General features: G+C 40.0%; 1 protein-coding gene across 1 annotated transcript in view; it reads left to right on the top strand.

The window, feature by feature from the left end:
* The window catches only part of LOC145440219 (uncharacterized), a 108,062-nt gene that overhangs the window by 19,212 nt on the left and 69,845 nt on the right, over positions 1-19,005 (top strand). The window contains exons 24-38 of the mRNA XM_080317789.1: positions 3,813-4,056; positions 4,734-4,964; positions 5,022-5,157; positions 5,569-6,142; positions 6,200-6,349; positions 6,733-6,853; positions 8,762-8,916; positions 8,978-9,107; positions 9,460-9,568; positions 10,303-10,428; positions 11,278-11,524; positions 14,354-14,576; positions 15,178-15,403; positions 16,297-16,459; positions 17,666-17,950. Of these exons, the coding sequence (XP_080173915.1) occupies positions 3,813-4,056; positions 4,734-4,964; positions 5,022-5,157; positions 5,569-6,142; positions 6,200-6,349; positions 6,733-6,853; positions 8,762-8,916; positions 8,978-9,107; positions 9,460-9,568; positions 10,303-10,428; positions 11,278-11,524; positions 14,354-14,576; positions 15,178-15,403; positions 16,297-16,459; positions 17,666-17,950 (3,120 nt within the window). The remainder of the gene's footprint in view (positions 1-3,812; positions 4,057-4,733; positions 4,965-5,021; positions 5,158-5,568; positions 6,143-6,199; positions 6,350-6,732; positions 6,854-8,761; positions 8,917-8,977; positions 9,108-9,459; positions 9,569-10,302; positions 10,429-11,277; positions 11,525-14,353; positions 14,577-15,177; positions 15,404-16,296; positions 16,460-17,665; positions 17,951-19,005) is intronic.

Here is a 19,005-nt window from a genome sequence, read left to right as displayed (position 1 = left end):
TAAAGTATATTGATGTCTGGTTATGCTTAGTTTAACGCGGCTTGACCGTTGTTGCTTGTCTGGCAGTAGGCCTATCTGTATACAAAGTACACCGGAGAGAGATTTGAAACGTTGTACTCGTCAAATGAAAGAAACACTTTGATTTCCACAATGAATCATTAAAAACCAACAGCTGCTGATAACGGAGCCGTTGTTTGCAGTATCTGTATTAAGTGGAAGGCAGTATGTTCATGTTCACTTATCTTCTTCTCATGTAACTCTACCTGAAACGGGCGTCAATAGTTATTTTGCAATTCTTTACTCAGAATTTGGACCTGTCGCCATAGCCATCCGCTTATACACCATGTTAGCATTGCCTGTAGCTAGAATCCGGACCAAAACAGCAATTGGTCACCCACTCAAAACGTTGGTCTTGGGCCCCATATAGGGTGGTCGATTTCCAGGTTGATGACTGAATTCCATTATATTACCGTTCATTTGTAATCCTCTCTCAATTCCCGATGGTTAAATTTACCAGTAGAGCTGGGGGCATGTAATTCATAATTATAATATCAAAATATCTTGTAGTCACCCAAACGTAGCAGACTAAAACTTTTGTGAGACGCACACACAAATTGTCATATTTTCATTCCTTTGTGGGTGCACACTGTGGCATTTATGTTGTGGCGCTCAGATTGGAAGGACAGGACTATTCGTCACGCCCATCCAGCGCGCCTATTGACAGGGGACAAATACCCAAAGTTTCGGCCTAGGTCTTTCTTTGGTAGCATACTTCGTGGAGATTAGGGCTGTTCAAAAATAACTTTTTTTCCTGAATCTTGCTGGTTACTTGATTAAATCGTTAGGTTGCCTTAAAAAACGACGCATACCAAATTTGAATTCATTCCGACAAATATTCGCGGGTTACGTAGAGTTTGAAAATTTTGGATTTGCCCAAAAACGCAAAAAAAATATTTTCTCAAATTTTTTTGCCAACCCCATGAAATTGTTGGGCTGTCTTCAAAAACTATGCAAAACAAATTTGACTCAATTCCAAGCTGTAGAACCGGAGTTATTTCAGTTTTTATTCGATAATTATGGGATTATCCTTGATTGGTGGATAATCCAAGAATTATCACCGAAAAACTGGAATAACTCCGCTTCTACGGCGTGGAATTGAGTCAAATTTGTTTTGCATAGTTTTTGAAGACAGCCCAACAATTTCATGGGGTTGGCAAAAAAATTTGAGAAAAATTTTTTTTTGCGTTTTTGGGCAAATCCAAAATTTTCAAACTCTACGTAACCCGCGAATATTTGTCGGAATGAATTCAAATTTGGTATGCGTCGTTTTTTAAGGCAACCTAACGATTTAATCAAGTAACCAGCAAGATTCAGGAAAAAAAGTTATTTTTGAACAGCCCTAGTGGAGATTCATGTTGACCGAAACTGCGTATGTCTTTTGGTGTGTCGTGGCGCGGTAATGACTGGCAACAAAATGCATATTCCTATTGATTAGGCATGTTTTTTTTTTCTGAGAGCGAGACGTATGCATTTCTAATTCAAGTTATCTAGAGACATGAAATGGCGAAGCGCAAAGAACATTTTCAAATTAATTAAATCTCTCGAATATACCGTAAGGGTTGCATTTGAAACAATATTAAATTTAAAAACATGTTTGAAACAAGACCGTTGTTCAAAACATGTTTTTTCAATTTTATTTTTTCAATTTTAAGCCATGACGTACCAAACATTCAATTGTGATGTCATACTGGATCGACACTAACAATTGAAAATGTTTGGTAAATATTGCTCATTTGACGAAATATCTGTAGTATTGCCGTTAAGCCGACTATTTAAGGGGTCCATTCCAACTAGCGTTGGGACCCCGGGAAATCCCGATCCCGGGATCCCGGGATTTGAAGCAATCCCCATCCCGGGATTACTCCGAATGAAATCCCGGGATTTGTAAAGAGCATTTTTCAAGGCTTACGTAGCGCCATATCTCTTATTTTGGTAATAAAGCAATGTCACAAACTCTGCTGATTGTCTAAAACAATTTACAATTATTTGATATTAAAGCCAGCTATGGCATAACAATGTACTACGCCAGGGGCGGGCAACTTCTCCAGTCGGCGGGCCGGATATAGGAAAATTAAGTACTTGGCGGGCCGGATTGCTGAATCGATACATTATTCGCCAATTTATCCACATATACAAGGAATAAATCGTATTTAATGAATGTATTTGAACGACGGCAATGTCAGATCAAAGACATTTCTCGCCGATAATGGCCAAGGCAATGTGGATTTGAGAATAACATTGTCATGCAGGCGCCGCCATATCTGTTTCTCTCTGACCAATCAACACACGGTGAAATCCCTAATTAAGATTTCAAGGCGTTCGATAAGCCCGGTAACCCTAATTTACCAAGCCATCATTTCATTAGGGTTGAGTAGGTGACGAGATAGCGTCGTTGTTCAACTGTGTGGCCTAATAAATCTCGATATTGAATTCATGCGGCCTGCGTCCTCTACGAAATTTGAAAAGTGGCCTGCGACCCATTTTGAGTTGGCTACCCCTGGCATAACCGGTGCCTTACAAAAGCCTAGAAGTGTGCCGTGCTACAAGTCGGCGGTTACGGAATCAAAAATAGGAAATATCAGCCTGGTGTAAATGACCATTGTAGCCTCGCCTCAATGAACTTCTTAACCAGTTAACTTCTGTGGACGAGTTAATATTTATTCAATTACCCAAAGTGAGTGAATTCGTCGGGCCTTCAAGGCTTATGGCCATCACTTGTCAAGATGTCGCAAACGTGACTTGGTGATCGAGCACAGCAAGTATCCGTAAGTGTGTGGAAGAAGAGCTTATGGCAATGAAACGCAGCATTGGACGTTTTTCGATCACGTTTGACGAATCAACTTCTACAATCTACACGAAACAGGCGGTACATGAATTTAAACGCTCATTATCCGGGTGGCCTTCGGTCGCTGGGTTTCATTAATATTCACGGGAGCATGTTTTTTCGTCAATACTACAAGGAATAAATGTTGTGTGTGTAGCTTGTATGGGTATTTTACTACTTTGCTAATCCCGGGAAATCCCGGGATTGAGAAGCGCAAATCCCGGGAAATCCCGATCCCGGGATTTCAAATTTGATCCCGAAGTCCCAACCCTAATTCCAACCATCCCATATCGATATACGTCGGCTATATCATGTGGTAGTAGTCCGTAGGTTCATACAACAAACATACAACATACTTAAAAAATAATTTTGATTTAAAAAAAAAGGCATTTGTTTAAAACGCCGTTTGTTTTAAATGCAACCCAACCTGCAATGTATGTTGATTTACTAAAAACCTTTTAGTCACCTTCGAGCTCGCTCTCAAGCTACTGAGGAGCTTGGGTTGCGGCAGTTACGGACCTGGCAAGAATGCAAATCGTTGGGTGCGATAACTCGTCCCCTATAAAGTTGGGCATTTGGTACATTATGACGTAACAAGCTAATGACGTATTATCTATAAATAAAATTGTGTTCTCATTACGCCTTTTCATCGGAATCCTGTTGTTGTCATTCAATATATCTTCTAAGATTAGTTCTAAGAAGCAAAATACATGTAATCGTGAGTAATCGTGATTACTTTTCCATTGTAATCGTAATCGACTACTTACTGATTTTGGTGTAATCGTAATCGTAATCGCGTGATTCAGAAGTAATCGTAATCGCAATCGATTACATTCATGAAGTAATCACCCCATGTCTGGTCATGACTCTAGTCATTGCCCCCTGCGAACAGACTATGTATTTCAGCTCATCGTGATTTTCTTGTCAGGTCATTACTGCGAGAAAGGCACCGTGAATCCTGTGGAATGCCCCCTCGGCACGTACATGCCATATGGTGCTACCAATGCATCTGACGATACCAGCGTGGTCGGGCAGCCCGCCGGCCGAGAAAGCGATTGTATTGAGTGCCCGGCCGGATCTTTGTGCATGAATGGTGACGTCACAACCACGGGGTGTGGTTTGGGAAAATTTTCCATGCCCGGCAACTCTGAGTGTGAAATCTGTTTGGCGGGGTAAGGATGTTTTGTGCGTACTGAGATTGTAATCTACGACTTACATGCATGCCACTTCCTCATGTCTACCATAATATCAGGTAAATAGATAGATTAGGTTAGGATTCAGAAATAAAAAAAATGGTTAGCTGATAATTGTAGTCCTGAATATTTTTCGTAATTTTCCTAGCAATTAGTTACAAAACTGTGATTTGGGGCTACTGTTCCTACGTATGAGACCATCCTTTCCAGAAAAGCGTAGCTTTTGCTATAAATAGCCAATGTGAGTTAAGAACCCAGTTACACTTATTCTTGATGACTGCTATCTTTGGATATTCAAACTGTCATCTATTTACATTTTCACATACTCTCAAGTTTTTAATTATTTAGATATTGTTTGAAATCTTAGTGCTTGTAGTGTCTATTTGAGTGGTAGACAGTAGACACTACCTATTTTGTACTATACAAAACTTCATGTTTGGGGAGTGTTAGCATTGTTCACTTATTTGTCACTTATTTGTCCCCTAACAAACATTTATTGTTGAAATAACCCCTATTCTATTGCACAATTGCTATATCTGCCTCATGCAATTCATCTTTTTTGACATAAGTGAAAAATTCATTAGTATTTGCTTGTGTCTAATTAGATTTGGCTGTATTGAGCGGCTGCACTCTGCTCATTCCTTTATGTCTCACAGATATTATTGTGACAACAACACCACCTCTTACGATGACATGATCAACAACAAAAAATGCCCCGCCGGTTATTACTGCCGCGCTGGCTTACAATCGGAATCCAATAAGGAGGACTGCACGAAAGCACATTACTGTCCCGAGGAAACGCCCGTTGAGGTACCCTGCCCCACTGGAACCTACAACCCTGATACTACCAAAGGCAATATTACAGATTGCTTGCCTTGCACTGCCGGGTAATATTATGGTTTGAATGTCACGGATCTGTGCGTCATTGTGTGATTTTTCTGCAGATATTTTTGTTTGGAAAGATCTTGGAGCACATCGGGCAATTGCGATCCTGGCTATTTCTGCCCTACTGAGATACCGAACGTGTTTCCTGATACGATGGCCGAACTGCCCTTGATTGGATCTTATGGACCCCGTCAGGTAATTTTGTACATCACACCATTTGGTTTTTCAAACTAACCAGCAATGGAGAAATCATATAACAACATAATATGTGACCACCATAGGCCTACTTAAGATACACCATGTGCAATTGTCGACTCATATCAGCGGAAATGAAGTCAAAAATGGGTTTGACTCTTTAAAAAACACAATACGGTATTCTACTATTGTTGTGAACGACTAAAACTGGTTATACGTATTAGACTCAATAACACAATATTTTAATGTTGATAAGAGATGACAGAAAATCATTGCTGCTCTGTGTAAGATGCAGTGCTTGAAGAAAATTTAGTTTATAGCACGGGTTCCCAACCAGTGGGCGGTGGCCCCTAGGGTTGAAGTTGAATTTCAATAACCCCTAGCTTACTATGTTTATCGTATATATTTCAGATCGCGTGTCCAGGCGGAACATATCGAGACACACCTAACGCTGAAGTAGTAGAAGACTGTGCAATATGCCCTGCGGGCTGGTATTGCCCATCAGGGTCGGTGAATCCGTTGGAATGCACTCAAGGGTATTACTGCGTCGAGGGCCGCGAAGTACCGGAACCTTGCCGAAAAGGCACGTACGGAAACTCCGCTGGTCTCACATCGCCAGACAACTGCACTTTGTGCGACTGCGGGTATTACTGCGACAGCGAAGGAATGGTGGTGCCCCGAGGGCAATGTGACGCAGGGTACTTGTGTTACTCGGGTTCGAATCAGTCAGACCCCATCGACGGGACTACCGGGGAATTGTGCCCGAGAGGAGGTTATTGCGAGCAAGGAAGGTGTAATCAAACGGCTTGTCCGCCTGGGACTTACAGCAACTCCGCGGGACAAACTAACGCTAGAGATTGCAAGCAGTGCGATGCAGGGTTTTACTGTTCCGCGGCATCCAGCCCGGAACCGGATGGGCCTTGTGCCGCTGGGTACTTTTGTACGACAGGGTCTAGCACGCCGTTCCAGAACCCATGCGCAAACGGTATTGGAAAGTCTTTCCATTCCAGCGAATAAGATTTTATTTGGAAATCTTTTCTAGGCACTTACTGCCCAGTGGGGTCGTTTGAACAGACGGAATGCCCGCTGGGTACCTACCAGCCGGAAGGGACTTCGGAAACGTGCTTGCCTTGTGAGCCAGGGTTCACCTGTCCTTATACGGGAATGGCGACTGGCATACCATGTCCCGCGGGTAAGTTTCGTTCATTCGATTTGATCAGGTAATCTGAAAGACGCTGGCCAGTTCATTTCAATTAATTAATATGTATTCAGGTGAAATAGGTAGCTGTGGAGAGGAAGTAAAGGAAGTACTGTTTACTACATGCTATGCTACATAGTAATTTTCTATTGCTGCTTGATTTCAATGATTTTACTCAAAACCTATAACGCGGAAATTTAAGTCGTGTAAAATTAAAGCCGACAGTAAGTTGGGCAATTATAAAACTCATTCCCGATTATTTGAAAAAAGTTGAACTACAGTATTAGTAACCACTGCTGGCTGCTGCGACTGTTTATAGCTGATAGACAACACACGGTGCATCTGCATAGTCGTTAATGAACTAACCTTACTTGTAGGAAGCTACTGTCCATCTCCATATCTGAACGCTACATTCTCGTACAACAAAACAGTGGTTGCCTACATCGGAACGTACAACGAACGAGGCGATCTTTGCCCCCTTGGAACTTATAATCCTGCGTGAGTCATCTTTCAATTTTTCCATTTATATCAAGCCAATATTCATTGTTGATGCAAAGTACAATCAAATTACCATAAATATGCCTTGCCCGTTGTGATGTGGGCGAGTAGAATTTTTTGTTAAAAAATTTTCACTCTGATCATTTTAGCTGCGAGCAGAAGGTCGAGTCCGAGTCATAGTCTTATGATTTGAGTCCGAGACCAAGTCATTGTGTTAGCTGTCCAGATTCGAGTTGAAGCATTCTTAAACCCACTTTTTACAACTCTGCTTGGTGATATCGAACGCTTTCCATTCATAATATAATTGAACAGTATATTCATATGGAAATGAACCCGAATATTTTCAGCTGACACTCGTCAGGGGTAATCGTGAGCAACTACTGTCAGCCGAAAATATTCGGGTTCATTTCTATTTGAATATACAGTAGGGCTCTTCAAAAATGACTTTTTTTCTCAAATCGTACTGGCTACCTGATAAAATTGTTAGGTTACCTAATTTAAGCCTACACACAAAATTTGGTTCAATTCCAGCAAGCAACCACTTTGCTACAGGAGAAGTAAGTTTCTATTTAATATATGAAAATAAATAATAAAAAATTTGAAAATTTTCTGTTCACTCCATGAAAGTGTTAGGCTGTCTATAGAAACGATGCTCACCAAATTTGGTTCAATTCCAACCAGTGGAAGCGGAGTTATTGCCGTCGAAAAATTTGGATTTGAATAAAATAGTATTCACGGTGAGCACAATTATAATAAATAAACAAAGAATCGGTCACCGTAAATACTATTTTATTCAAATCCCAATTTTTCGACAGCAATAACTCCGCTTCCACTGGTTGGAATTGAACGAAATTTGGTGAGCATCGTTTCTATAGACAGCCTAACACTTTCATGGAGTGAACAGAAAATTTTCAAATTTTTTATTATTTAATTTTATATAATAAATATAAACTTTCTTCTCCTGTAGCAAAGCGGTTACTGGCTGGAATTAAACCAAATTTTGTGTGTAGGCTTAAATTAGGTAACCTAACAATTTTATCAAGTAGCCAGTACGATTTGAGAAAAAAAGTCATTTTTGAAGTCCCTCCAAGAAGCTATTCATAATATACTAATTTTCCACACCTTTAACAGTTTCTGGTCGTGTCTTCAAGTACGAGTACTACTAGTGGAAATACTAATAGTGTGGTAACTTTATTATTCTTTGAAACTACATTGATGTGTCGGTATTAGCCGTGCGAGTCTCGAGTCATATGACATAGTACGAGTCATGCTCAATGACTTGAATACTAGTAGAGTCAATACACAGAAAATGACTCGAGTCAAGTCGAGTCACCAAAAAAACGTTATAATTTACCTCAAATATAAAAGTGTCTTATACACATGATACACGGAGATACATTTCGAAACCTATCATGCAATAACGTCTGCATTAAATTCTGTATGTCTTGGATAGTATCTGTTGATTTCAAGAAGATTTCGTACACACATGACAGGACTTCCAGGTTTTGTAGCCTTTTGGCTAAACCTAATACATTGGTCAGTTCTACTTTTAATTAAGGAATAAGTCTTCTTATCATGCTGCCTGTAGTACTTTTGTGTTTTTTTGTATACTCTTTCGCCTCATCATTTAACAAATCATTCTCTGTTCTTGCAAATGTGTGTTGGTGTGAAAAAGAAATAGATAAACGTCTTCTTGCGGTAGGACAGGATTTTGGATGCTAACGTGACTGAAATTTTTGCAAATCAGATAAGATAGAAAATCACAATTTTTCCCGGAGTAATTTAGTGGATCGAGTTGATTTCAGCAACAAAATTCAGATTTTGATTTGATCAATATTCTGATTTAATGGGCCGCATAAAGTACACGTAGCAGTGTAATTTGTTCAACTTTGCCATTCTATTTTACAGCACAAACCAAAAAGACATCAACGGTTGCGAACCATGTCCACGCGGCCAGTATTGCAATCAATTGGGCGCAACGGAACCCACTGGCAATTGCTCGGCCGGTTATATATGCTATAACGGATCAAGATTGAGCGAACCATCACAACAAGGCGATGAAGGTATGGTAAAAAGGAGGGGTTTTTACTCAACAGAGCATAAACAATTACATATCCCGTATAGCTGTGAGTACGTCCGAAGGCGAAAGATGCTATGCCGGCATGTACTGTCCTGAACGTGCTACCGCTATGCTGCCCTGTCCTGTCGGGACATTCTATCCAAATGTTGGAGCAGGCAGCGAGGATGAATGCGAGTATGTATGCCGCGACTTTTAATAAAAAAAACAGTGAATTTCTTGACAGTACTTGAGTACTTCAAAAAGAACTTAGAAATTATGGTTTTAATAATAGTCTTCAGTACTCTTTCATTAGTTGCTTGAATTAATTAACTTGTACGTACAAGCTATCTCTGACTATGTTTTAAAATAATATGCGATGAATATCTATCTCAAAATTTCAAAAATTCCTGGCATGACCATGGCAAAATTGCTAATGGCACTACAATTAAATGGGAGTTTTAAATCTGCATCACTCAAGAAGCCTCCCGGTGCTAGCATATCCAATCGATGAATCGACTTCCATTACCTTGTGCTACTTGCAATGCAGGCCTTGTTCCGCCGGAAAGTACTGCAACAGTACTGGCCTTACCACCTTCACCGGCGTTTGCGATCCAGCATTCTACTGCGTGGGAGGAGCCTCTTCACCACGGCCTCTGGTAATTATTTTCGCAAATTTAGTATTGTGGGATATTTTGCAGCAGACATAGCTCTCGATTATATTGTTGGGCTTGGAATTTATATTAACTACCCTATATTGCTCGATACAAGTAATCTTAATGAATCAACAATGTTTAGGGTAAAGTAGCATATTTTACTTCTCTTTGGGTTGCGAACTAGGATGTTGGATAGTTTCCTATGTGAAACACAGCAAATAGAAAATGGGAAGCAGTTTGGAAGAACTATACATGGGTAATTTATCTCCAATTTGATGATCTGAAGATGAAAGTGAAGTATTTTTATCGGGAGATAATTGGCATCATTGATAGCACGGTTTAGCGCAGAATTTGCCTGGTACCCTTGGCTAATTCCAAGTTATTTACTTACAATTTACCCATGTTTAATATAGACCGATAGCACATCAAAAGTATTCTAACCCCAGGAGTTATGCAATACTTCTCTTCTGACTGACTCTGTAAAGAGGAAATGTGGTGCTTATAACCCTGTCAGTTATCATGCCGTGATTGTGTAACGAAACTCCATGAACATCAATATATTTTGTAACTGTTTTCAATCCAGGCCGGTTACCAACCTACCATAGACTTTTTACGAATTCCCATTGCTCTGCTGTCTTGCGATATTTTCAAGTAGTAGAAATGCATGCATAAGCTCAGGACATTTATCAATTAATGGCATCCTTTTGGCTACTATTTACCAGTCAATTCATTCACAGGATCTAGTCACCGACGGGGGAAGCATATGCCCAATTAACAGTTACTGCAGTTGCGAGCCAGACGGCTGTGCCGCGCCCACCCCTTGTTTAACCGGACTCTACGCCAACGAGACTGGATTGACTGAGGTAAGTTATCTTGCTGCATAACTTATATACCGATAGATTAGGATCACAGTAGTAAGCACTGCTATTGAATTAGATGTAGAACCAATGCAGTGAGTTTCTACTAAATTACAAGTAGAAGAAATGATTTTCAAGATATGTTAAAATTACTTTAAGTAGTGGTGTCGAATGATATGATCTGAAGAATTCTCAAATATGTATAGTTTCAACCAGTTCCTTTGCTTCATAGTTTTAGCAAATAATCGGATGTGACTGCATTCGATATTGCAAGAAGAATATTTGCGGTGGATGAAAAACAACCGCAGGGTGACGATAAGCGCCTGCTACCCGGGCAGTCTGGGTTCGGTTCTGCGTCGGAGATTCAGCTAGGCTTCTTTTCCTCCACGTCTCCACTCACAGGCAATGGAAAGAGCCGCGGAATAAAATCGAAAAAGAACTGTGATATCGGGCACTAGGTCCAGGTGGCTGCTAGTTTAAAGACCGTAAATTGTCATTTGGCTTCCTCTTATCTAATAAGATGAGAATATAATTTGAAGATTCTAAAAAATAGTTGCAATATTCGAAATATATTCAGTAATCATGATGCGAGGACTATTTCAAGCGGTTCTTATGACAATTTCTACTCATTAAAGTGATGCTAACTAAACTCCAAACTACTTTTCCATACCTGAATCCTAAAAAGTAAGTAGTTTTGCCTAGAAACAATTCAACTGAGAGCAGTCTAAAATATAATAACTTGATTAAGAAGTACAAGTGGAAAAATATACTCGAGTACTCCCAAAAGGGGATAAGAGCTTCGTTACTCACCATCTCTGTAAATAGCACTCCTTGCATGAGCTGTGAATTTTACAGTGTGTCAACTGCGAACCGGGGTACTTTTGCGTGATGAACCGAAGCCCGGAGCTTTGCTCGGCCGGACATTACTGCATAGGCACGCAAGGCGACAATCCCGACCCGTCGAAGCGGCAGTTGGAAGACGTTGAAAAGCCGTGTCCCGTAGGAACTTATAGTAATGTGACTGGCCTGTCGGCAGAAGCGGATTGCAGGCCGTGCGATCCCGGATACTTTTGTGACGAAACAGGTCTAACTGGACCGCGAGGTGGGTATTCACATGGAGGTATTTTTTTCTAGATCAGGACTGGATTGTAATTTTCAAATTTATGAAAATGAATGTATAGGTTTTGTTACTTTACATCAGTGGTTCCCAATGTGTGGTACGCGAAGGTGTTCCAGGTGGTACGTGAGTAGATTCTGTTTTTTTTTCTCAACCGACCGGAGTTATTAGCTCAGGTGGGGTTGAACACAAAGATTGTTCTCCAATAAACCTCTGACTTAGCGTGGCTTCCTCGTACTCGACGCTAGCTTCTCACGCTATTCCCCAGCTGCTAATTTTCCCTTCTACGTGTGAGTCAAGGATTTTCATCCCTGATGACTAGCAAGTCAAAGAAACGGAATCGACTTCTTGCGCCCATGCGTGACTTTCGATGCGCTGTTAGCATTGTTTCCTATATGGTGTCGACACAAGCAAATCTCACGGCTCAGTGACATTGGTCTACGTCACACTTTCCCGTTTGGTCAAAGGCATTTTGACGGTAATTTTTGACCAGCTTGCCGAGCATTAAATTTGATAAAATGGGTATCAATGGGAAGCTGCTGCGATACTGATTGTAAAAATATAAATTTTATTCTGCTCGTGGTCCTGGAACCCCCCAAAATCAGCCTCGAAGCGAATGTTGCATTGTAACGGAGTTTTGTGTTGTGACGCAACCATGCCGTCTGAGCAGATCAGGAGCAAGTGCGCACAAGAGTCAGAGTGTGAATGCTCAATCGGTTGCGCAACAATGGCCAATACGCTTGCTGTTTGAGCTGCTCCTCACCTGCTCACAGATGGCATGGTTGCGTCACAATACCGAACTCCGTTATAATGCAACATTCCAGGCTGATTTGGGGGGATTCCAGGACCAAGAGCAGAATAAAATTTATATTTTCGCAATCAGTACCGCGGCATCTTTCAATTGATATCCCTTTTATCACATTCAATGCTCAGCAAGCGGGTAAAAAATTACCGTCAAATTGCCTTTGATCAAAATGAAAGTGTGACGTCGTAAACCAATCTCACTGAGCCGTGAGATTTGCTTGAGTCCACACCATATAGGACACTATGCTGTCCGCACCATAGTGGACACTGTCCTGTGAGCAAATGTGTGCCACGCATCGACCAGCTAGTGAAAAATAAACAAATGTAGTCATCGCATTAAATAAATTGACTTTTGTTGCTTGTTGTTATTTCATTATGTTGTTCTTCTTGTAACTGGTGGTGAAAAAACAATTCCATGCATCCCATCAACCTTGGCTGATAATACCTAGTTTATTAGAATTTGGTATTACAGCTCTCATAGGTCAAATACACGATTGTGACATCATAAATACCACATTTGGCGCGTGTAACAAATGTAGGTGGTACGCGAGCACTGCATAAAACCTCGAAATAGTACGTGGGTGGAAAAAGGTTGGGAACCACTGCTTTACATGATCACAACTCAACCTCACCTCTTTCTGCGGTTCATCACATATTTGCAGTATCTTTAGAGAGAAATTATTTATTTCCATTTGCATTCCAACCACAGTGTTGCTCATACTTTCGCTACAACTATGAACTCCGTCTCTTCTGTATATCGTTATAGTTGTTCTATTTTATTGCACTTGTGTGCAGTACCCAACTTTAGGGATGGCACAATCCTATAATTGGTACTCTAAGAATTGTTATAATAATATATTCTTTATTCACAGTAAAACTGGTAAATACGCACACAATCTGGGCAGGAACCTGATTGAAGCCTACAATTTTAAAATTTCAGTAATACAGTCTAACGGATTGCGGTAGATTAAGAAATTAAGAGTCCAGATGTAAATCAGTTCAGTGGTATATTCAAGCTCTTCTCAATATCATTGTCATTGCAAATAATTCAAATTTAGATTTATGATGGTTGAAGCTACATGAAGTGAAGAGTAACGACTATTGTGTAACTCTGTAGGTCGTAATATATATAACCAGAGAGGCATCTTGAGAGAAGCTTTATAAGCACATTACATATTTCTTACATTAGCATCAGGTGTATTGATGTTGGACATGGACATGATTTTTTTTACGGTGTCTTAAATTTAGAACGAAACATTCATCCGCTTTGGATGAATATTTCAAATTCGAACAGTCCGAGTGTGGAACCTCGAAATCTGTGATATGTACAGATATGTCATCGCTATTGTCGTTTTGGCTTTCATGAAGGAAATTTGAGTGTACAATTCAATAGTATATTCATATTGAAATGAACCTGATTTTTCGAAGTTTCATGCCGGTGATATTTTCATTTTTTAGCCGAAAATACCCGGGTTCATTTCAATATGAATATACTATTGAATTTTATATTGAAGTTCCATACCGCCAAGAATCTCTTGAAATTTGAGTAATAGGGAAGTATTTAATTCCCATTACACTGATCAATATATCAAGTCGAAGCAAATAAAACATACATATCTCATGAATTCTTTCTATCATCATTACAATGAATTGCTTCATGATTATTCTGTAATACCGATCACAGTTAGATAATAAGATACTGATATCACGTTAAACATGTAGCACATCGCAGGTAAACCGACACTTATACAATACCTCTCCGCTATGACACTTGTTACACTTACAACGTTGTCTGAATGTTTAGGCCCCCTTCCAAGTGTATCACAGTCGTATTGCGGTACACAAGAGAAAGGGCTTTGAAAAAAGGTTAAAATCATTGTACTTTGTCAAATTGCTGGAGATATCCGTGAGAGAACCAAATTAAAACACTTCATTTTCTTGTAAATAAATTCACACACTCGTGTCTCGCAGAAATCTGTTCCTAGTTCAACCATTCTGCTGCCAATTTAGGTCGGATCGCTGCAGGATTTTACTCTAACGGTACAGCCGGTTCGATCAATCCGTTCTCATGCGCCGTCGTTGACTCGTTCGACACCGTCTATGACTGTGGACCATGTCCGGCTGGATCGTATTGTATCGAGGGATCGCCGGCTCCAGTAAGGTGCCCCAGAGGAACATTTTCTGACGAGGGACAGCTCAAATCTCAAGATCAATGCAACACGTGTACTCCTGGGTATGTGTGGAGACTAATTTTACCTGAAATAGCTAATATGCGGCTTTGATCTTCATATGGACCCACAAAAGCTTTGGAGATGACATGCAGTTGGTAAAAGTAGTCAGTAATTCTACTCAAACGGCAGCACAGCTGATATTGTAAATCTCAAACATAAGTCGAGGTAGTAATTTCTAATACAGACATCGACTGATTCAAGTAAAAATTGGAGAAAAAATTGGGTCTGTGGTGTAAGCAGAGAAGCAGCGTTTGAGTATTCTATAATGTAAAAGAAATTTGCTACGTTCCACCTCTGATATGACCAAACTATTTTTGATACACAATTTTGACGTCTAAAAATCCAATGATCCAATGATGTTCTTCCATATGTAAAACTGCATGCCGGATGAAACAGAATCCTACTTTAAAATCAAAGGGCGAATACGGTTTTGTAACATCTCAAATACAACTCTAACTGAAATAGTATATCAAATCATCGTCATATTTACAGGGACTCAAAAGGCGAGTAGACATCATTTTTAGTCCCAGTGCTTTTATAAAGATACAAACAGCTCGATTTACATTTTATTTTTACACACCAAAAATCTTTCTCTGCACACAGATATTTTTGCGATGAGCTGGGAAGAACAACGGAGACCGGCGAATGCGACCCGGGTTATTATTGCACCGGCGGTTCCCAAGTATCCGCCCCCAACGCCAGCACAGGATGGGGTGATATATGCCCATTTGGGCATTTTTGTCCGGCAGGAGCAGAGGTTCCGATTGCGTGCGAATCCGGGACCTATGCTGACGTATTGGGACTTTCCGCTTGCAAAATATGCCCGGAGGTAATATTATCCATAGGCCTGGGCACAATGATTTAAGTAATTGAGTCTGAGTATTGAGCATCATGATTCAAGTCGAAAAGCGAGAGATAATTTTTGGAAATATATTTCCCTTTCGATAAGAATTTTATTATCAAAGAAAATTATAGTTTTGATATTTTTTCCCAACTGTGCTGTAAACCTCAATTGAAACCTGAACTGTAACCAGGTTACAAGGTTCCGAGTCACAAGTCAATCTCAATTTATAGTTTTAACTTGAGTCGTTTTCAATTCTCCACCGACTTAAGTCCGATTCCAAGTCAGCTAGTTTGAAGGTCGAGTCCGAGTCATAGTGTTTTGAGTCGAGTGTGGATCAACCCACTTTTTTCAACTATGATCGAGTGATATAGAATGGCTCGCATTCATAATATAGCAATTTTCCCCAGTAGTGACAGTTTCTGTCCCTATTCTCCTAGTATCAGGACTGATAGACGAAATTGTAATAGCTTCGTGACTTTACTTTAATCAAAGTTAAAATGAAATGTCTGTCTTGGCCGGTTATTACTCGAGTCATTACAAACCGGCTTGAAACCGTTGATTGTTAGCGGATATGAATTTCTGTGAAGTAGTGATCAATACCGTTACAAATCGCAAAAAATAGGAATGGTCCAAATTCCCCAAGTTATAATTTTTTGAGGTGGATAACTGGCATTATTTCTTTATAGTTGCATAAAAGACATAAATTTCATTCCGTCTTATTGGTACTTTATGCCATGTTTATAACTAATACTCAATTCTCGACTTGACTAGAAGCCAGATACTTGATTGGAAATCTAATCACTCAGGCACTCGATTCTGCCCAGCCCTGGTTGTCGATGCTTGTGTCTAAAATGTATTTACACACCTTGTTCTTCCAGGGATTTTACTGTGTTGCAAATGCAACTGCTGGCGAGCCGTGTCCAGCCGGAAATTATTGTCCTAATGGGACAGAGTCGAGAAATCAATTTCGCTGCCCGGCAGGAACATACAGCGGTATCACAGAAGCAAAAAGCTTGAGTGACTGTACTGCTTGTCGGCCCGGTAAAATCTTGTTAATCTTCTAATGAGTTGGATGTGACTTGGTATAAATCCTAGCGAATCCTCATACTATTTTCAGAGCAGTATTTGTTATTTAGCTAAAGGATTGTGAATTTATGTGTATTGCTCTTTACTACTGTTTCGACGCGACACTTCGTTGTCAATGAGTGCCGATTTAGCAGGCGTCAAATCCTGTCTGCACTAAAATCTGCTACCGCGGACTCGGCAAACCTTGCGTATCAGTCTTGTATTCAATGTAACACAATCAAGCTCTCTAAATTGAAACAAGGCTTAGGTTGAAACACGAAGACGCGTAAGCAAGATTCGCAATAGTGCTTGCTCGTCCGTTGCTCGATGGAAAGGAGCGCCGAGACAACGGTAACGAGGGCAATTTATACACTAGCGAAGAGATAATTAAAGAGTAATCAAAATCACTGAAAATCGTACAAATCACTAAAATCGCAAAATTACAATGATTGGAAAAACCGAATACAAATAAGGACAGTTACATTGGCGAACTGATTCCTCTAAAAACGTACTCAAATATAAAGACTAGCAAATAACAAGCGCAATTGAAAACAACTGCGGTCTGCGAGACTAGCCCCGCATGGGACTTGTCAATAGTTCAGCGAAAACTGATTATTTTCGCATTCCTTTTGTACATAAAAAGTCATACTGCAAACTCATTGACGTTTGTTAGCTTGATTGTGTTACGGTTTTTATTTCTCGAATGTTACGCATTGATGACAGTACGACTGTCCTGAAGTCTGCTTGTAAGTTCTCTGAAAATTAGTCTGATTTAAAATGATTATCCGTCTTAAAGCTGTTTAAAATTCTGATGCCAACTTTCCAAATTTGTTTACTATGACAAGTGTGCTTGAACAAGTATACGATAATAATTTGATCTGATCTTGATAAATTTATTATATTCCTATATTGATTATAAATAATTAATCAGTTCGCAGAGTTTTACATACAAAAACCGGCTGTATCCAATTTGTGTCCATGCTCTGCTATCTCAGAATTGAACCTCAATACATTTAATTGCTTCACTAGGCCTTTCAGCATGGTTCTGTGTTCGTCGCTTTGCGATCCTGTAACATTCGAAGTTCATAAAACGACAAATCAAACCAATTAACAAATGCATGATCTACAATTATTTTTGGTGTCGACGTGTTCCGTATGAGTTGATCATCTTTTCATTCCCAGGTCAATACTGCACGACTGGCTCCAGTGAGCCGACCGGCAACTGCTCTGCCGGTTTTTATTGCACTTTAAGCGCCACCGTGGCCGAACCGTACAATGCAACGGATGGTGGGGGACGATGTACTGCCGGATTTTATTGCCCATCAGGGGCAGCCGCACCGATACCCTGTACTGCCGGGTGGTATTGTGATATAGATGGATTGAGCGAACCCGCTAATGAATGCGACGAGGGGTTTTATTGCTCCGGTGGTAGCGCTAAAGCTAATCCTGATGGAAGTGACTCAACAGGTATAGAATTTGATTGAGGGATTTATTTCAGTGGTTCTCAATCTCACTATCATGAATATCAGGTGATGTGACGAAAGTAATCATTTATGATTACTAGAGCTGGCACAGTTCTTGAATTCGAACTGAGCAGATCATTAATTGCAACAATTTGAGTCGATTGAGTCACGAGTCAATCTCACTTTTATAGTTTTGACTCGAGTAAAGTCGAGTCATTTTCAATTCACCGCCAAGTCAAGTCCAAGTACAAGTCAGCTAGTACAGTGTTTTGACTCAAGTTCGAGTCCAAGTCATATATAATATAGTAATTTTCCTTCAGTCTTAACAGTTTCTGGCCCTATTTTCCAAGTATCACGACTGATAGACGAAATACCAATCATGTGGTAACTTTACTATTCTTCGAATTTACAATGAAATGTCTGTCTTGGCCGTCCTAGTGTCACGACTTGGTAAGAGTGATGCACAATGACTCGAGTACATGTCGAGTCAATACAAAAATTGACTCGAGTCGAGTCATTTTACGCATTTGTAAAAAGGTCAACTCAACGGAAAGTAGACACGGAAACCAGTTTTGCGAGCACCTACCACCTCAGAAAAAATGACCTATTTTTGTAAATTCACCAACGATCACAGTTGGCTGGATAAATTTCCTGATTATATGTCCTCTTTTTCGAATCCGTAAATATGGGGAGCGAAAATTTGTGTCAAGATTGATATGGGGGCGATGAGTCGAAAAAAGGTTGATAACCGCTGATTTAAATACTTCAGTCTGATGCGGAGACTTTGAGACATCTGAAATATGTTGCACAAAGCTGTGCACGTTGGCATAAGTGACATTTCTGTCAAACAGTGATTGACCAAGAAAATTCTCATAAAAGCATGTGATATGGATATGATCGAAAAATACCAAATTGCCTTCAAAGTAGTGTAAATGGTATTATGTTATTTGTGGTCGCATCAAAGTTACATATTCGAAATTTCAAATCCATACTGTTGTGATTTCATATATTAGTGTTACTCTAATACTTCTAGTTCAATCCCGTTGAAGCAAATTATAT

The sequence above is a fragment of the Botryllus schlosseri genome, chromosome 6 (assembly GCF_051294905.1).
Source record: "Botryllus schlosseri isolate E-star chromosome 6, Bs_hap1, whole genome shotgun sequence".
Classification (NCBI taxonomy): Eukaryota; Metazoa; Chordata; class Ascidiacea; order Stolidobranchia; family Styelidae; genus Botryllus; species Botryllus schlosseri.
This window is presented reverse-complemented; position numbering and strand designations above follow the sequence as displayed.